This window comes from Cotesia glomerata, linkage group LG7 (genome assembly GCF_020080835.1).
Source record: "Cotesia glomerata isolate CgM1 linkage group LG7, MPM_Cglom_v2.3, whole genome shotgun sequence".
In the NCBI taxonomy this organism is placed as follows: Eukaryota; Metazoa; Arthropoda; class Insecta; order Hymenoptera; family Braconidae; genus Cotesia; species Cotesia glomerata.
In genome coordinates, this window is record NC_058164.1 from 12559792 (window position 1) to 12563833 (window position 4042).

General features: G+C 48.6%; 1 protein-coding gene across 1 annotated transcript; it reads left to right on the forward strand.

Moving 5' to 3' along the window:
* The first annotated feature begins 523 nt into the window (after nt 1–523).
* Nucleotides 524–1913, forward strand: LOC123268849. The gene is made up of 2 exons (XM_044734248.1): nt 524–1256; nt 1334–1913. The coding sequence occupies exons 1-2, from the start codon at nt 531–533 to the stop codon at nt 1364–1366; spliced, it is 759 nt and encodes a 252-aa protein (XP_044590183.1). The 5' UTR covers nt 524–530; the 3' UTR covers nt 1367–1913.
* Nucleotides 1914–4042: the final 2129 nt, after the last annotated feature.

A 4042-nucleotide genomic window follows, 5' to 3' on the forward strand; every position in this document is an offset into this window, starting at 1 on the left:
AGATACTGCTACCGGGCGCGTCTCCCCGAGCGGATGGGAGAACGCTCGCTGTCCTTGGATGACACTTAATCTCTTAGTTGATGAGGTACAGCGGGTAGGAGCCAAGCAAAATAACCAAACAAAATAAGCTCCCGTGGACAAAACTCCCCTTTAATGGGTTGGTCACACTAACTGACCTAGCAAGACGATTGGTTCCTGCTGTAACTCACTGGGAGTGTCCGGAACCTGTATCGTAGTTTCCGACGATGCAGGCCACGGCTGATGTGAGCTTGCTCTGCCGAGGTGAAAGTTGCAGCAGTGGATCAGGAGCCAGCCACTTCGGGCCTTGATCAGGAAGTACGCAGTAAGTGTTAGAGATCGGAATCTTCACCGCTCCGAGCGAGTCTAGTCCGTCCGTGTATTCCGGGACTGGCTAAGTGTCGGCTAGGCCTCAGGGAACTGGGGTAGGAGTACTATCTGCGAGGGTACACCCGTTCCTAGTTATGGCAACCTGCTCCACTCCGTACGATGCGCTGGTAAATCAAAAAAGTATGAGTAGAAATATGGAAACAAACAAGAGTCAAAACGGGGCTCACGCCCAGCAAGCAGCTATCGTAGCAAGCGCTGAGATGAAGAGGGCACAAGCGCTGGAACACCTTGATAAGCTTACTAGAGAGCTGCATGAGTTTGTTAAGTCTAAAGTCAACATCCACAAAGAGATCAAGACGAAGACAACCGGTGTAGTCAACGCCCTTCAAAGGTTCAGAACACTTGATGACGGATGGCAGGCACAACAACGGCAAACTCCCAATGTCACACCGAAGAAGAGCAGACAACCTGCCGCAGACACCGTCGAAGAGATGGACACCGGTGCCGAAGGCGATGGTGAATCTCTAACAGAAGACAGAAGCGACACTGGTGTCAGGTCTGGGAAGAGGAAAGACCGTAACTCTCCTGACCCAACGGTCAACCAAGTAATGAAGAAAAAGGACACAAAACCAAGTCCTCCGAAAGAAGTGGCGGCACGGAGTGCCAAAAATAAGGAGGTCGACGCGTGGCAAAAAGTAGAATCGAAGAAGAGAAGGCCGGAGCAGGATCACCTCCCAAAGCAATTGCCGAAGGAGCCACGACCGGAACCTAAGCGGAAAAAATCGCGCAAATGGATCAGACCTGACGCGTTGATAATCCGCCCTGCCGAAAAAGAGAAGTATTCCGAGATATTGCGCCGCATAAAGCGTGATGTCCCAGCAGACCAGGTTCGAAATACCGTCGAGAAGATCCGCAGGACAATGACCGGAGATATGCTGATCACGTTGTCAAGGAAAAGTGCTGACAAAGGCCAAGCCTTGCAGAGGACCATCACAGGAATTCTTCAAGACGATGCTAAGGTAGTCTGTAAAGGTCCACAGGAGACCATTGAGATTCGAGACATTGACGAAGAAACGACGAAGGAAGAGATCCAGGCCGCCCTGAAAGAGGAAGTTGGAAAAGATCATGAGATACCTCTAGAAGGAATAAAAATCCGTAAGGCTTTCAGAGGTACGCAGACGGCTGCAGTCACTTTACCTATGACCATCGCGCGAAAATTAGTGGAAGGAACCGGCAAGATCCATGTCGGGTGGGTTAACTGCCGAATCAAAGCGACGACGAGACCTATCCAATGCTTTAAATGCTGGCACTTTGGACATGTTGGGCCCCAATGTAAAAGCCAAGTAGACCGATCTAAACTCTGCATCAGATGTGGACAAGAAGGGCACCGTATCGCGGACTGTAAAATTCTGCCAAGTGTGCAATATGTGCTGACCAGCAAGGAGCAAAGGACGTGGCTCACCATGCCGGCACCTACAGATGCCCGGTATATCAGGAGGCGCTCCAGAAGTTGACGAACAAACAAGCATGAGGATATTGCAGCTCAACCTCAACCATTGTGAAGCAGCGCATGACCTGCTCATGCAATCTGTGCGAGAATTAGAGCTGGACTTGGTACTGATAGCAGAGCCATATAAACACCTGAGTACCCAACCCTGGGAATCTGACAGCACATCCAAAGCTGTCATCTGGTCATGTGGCAAGCTTTCTTTCCAAAATGCAGTCGACAACAGCAATGCCGGCTTTGTAGCAGTATCAGTAGAAGGCATCCGCTTCTATAGCTGCTACGCACCACCTAGCCTCTCCATTGTTGACTTCACTGATTTCCTGGATCGACTAACCGAAGATGCGAAGCAATACCATCCAGTAGCGATAGCCGGAGACTTCAACTCCTGGGCAGTTGACTGGGGCAGCAAACATACAAACGCACGAGGGAAAGCACTACTGAAGGCCTTTACTACACTAGATGTGGTTTTGCTCAACAGTGGTGATGCGCCGACCTACACCAAAGGTGACGCAAGCTTAATTGTAGACCTCACTTTTGTCAGTAATAGCCTTGCCAGAGGCGACTGCAACTGGAAAGTGTTGGACATCTACACTGCCAGCGACCATCATGCGATATTCTGGAAAATATCAAGCGACCAGAACCCCAAGAGACCAGTCAAGCAGTCTAACATCGTTGGTTGGGAGGTAAAATCTTTTGACCCAGAAGCATTACTAATAGCCCTCGATGGTGATCCGATCAACACTGGATGTGCAGAAGAACAGACTAAGGACCTGATGAGGAGAGTAACACATGCTTGTGATGCCAGTATGCCTCGTAAACGTGGCATAAATTCGAGACCTTCGGTGCATTGGTGGAACGACCACATCAGCGTCCTCCGTAAAGAGTGTCATAAGAAAAGAAGAATCTCTCAGCGCGGCTATCAACGGCCCAACTCAGTGGAGCTGATCGCAGAGTACAAAAAGGCGCGTCGTGAACTGAATAAAGCCATCAAAGAGAGCAAAAGAAGATGCTGGAAAGAGCTTATATACGAGGTGGATAAAGACGTGTGGGGTAGGCCTTATAAGGTGGTTATGACCCACCTGAAAAAACAACAAATGCCATCACCTACGTGTCCTCAACTTCTACAAAAAATCGTCACTGCACTGTTTCCACAGCAACGCAACTACGATTACCAGTTGGCGCCAGGCAAATTGGACGACATCCCACCTGTCACTGAAGAAGAACTGCTGGAGGCTTGTAACCGTGTAGGGAATAATAAAGCGCCGGGATTGGACGGAATCCCTAATTTAGCCTTGAAAACCATCATAAAGGCAGCTCCAACATTATTCCTAGACGCTTATAATGCATGCCTCAAGGAGGGGACTTTTCCTAGTAAGTGGAAACAGCAACGATTGGTACTGTTACCTAAAGGGAAGAAACCACCAGAAGAACCGTCATCTTACCGACCACTTTGCATGCTAGATACGGCGGGTAAGATACTTGAGCGCATAATTCATCAACGAATAGATGCAGTAGTCGACCCACTCCTGGCTGACAACCAGTATGGATTCCGGAAAGGACGATCAACCCTGGACGCGATCAATCTGGTTGTAAGCATGGCTAAAGAAGCGATCGCAGGAACCAGATGGAAGGGTGGCACAAAGAAGTATTGCCTGGTGGCGGCATTAGACATTAAAAACGCCTTCAATTCCGCCAACTGGAACTGCATCATGCAAGCTCTTCGAGAGAAGAACGTGCCAACATATCTTCGCAGACTAGTGATTAGCTATTTTACAGATAGAGTGCTGAAATACGATACAAAGAATGGTCTAAAAGAGTACGATATTACAGGAGGTGTACCCCAGGGCTCTTTACTTGGTCCACTGCTGTGGAATATCATGTACGATGACGTATTGAGATTGAAATTGCCAAGAAGTGTAAAACTCGTAGCATATGCAGACGACGTAGCCGTAGTAATCGTCGCTAAACACCTTGACGAAATTAACAACATGTTCGACTTCACCTTCGAGCAAGTCCATCGGTGGATGAATACGGTAAACCTGCATCTGGCTACGCACAAAACTGAGGCAGTGCTTATATCCAGCAGAAAAGTGTTAGAGACGATCAAGCTGAAAGTCGACGAACAAGAAATCACATCACAACCTTACATCCGATATTTGGGAGTGATACTTGATGCCCGTCTCAACT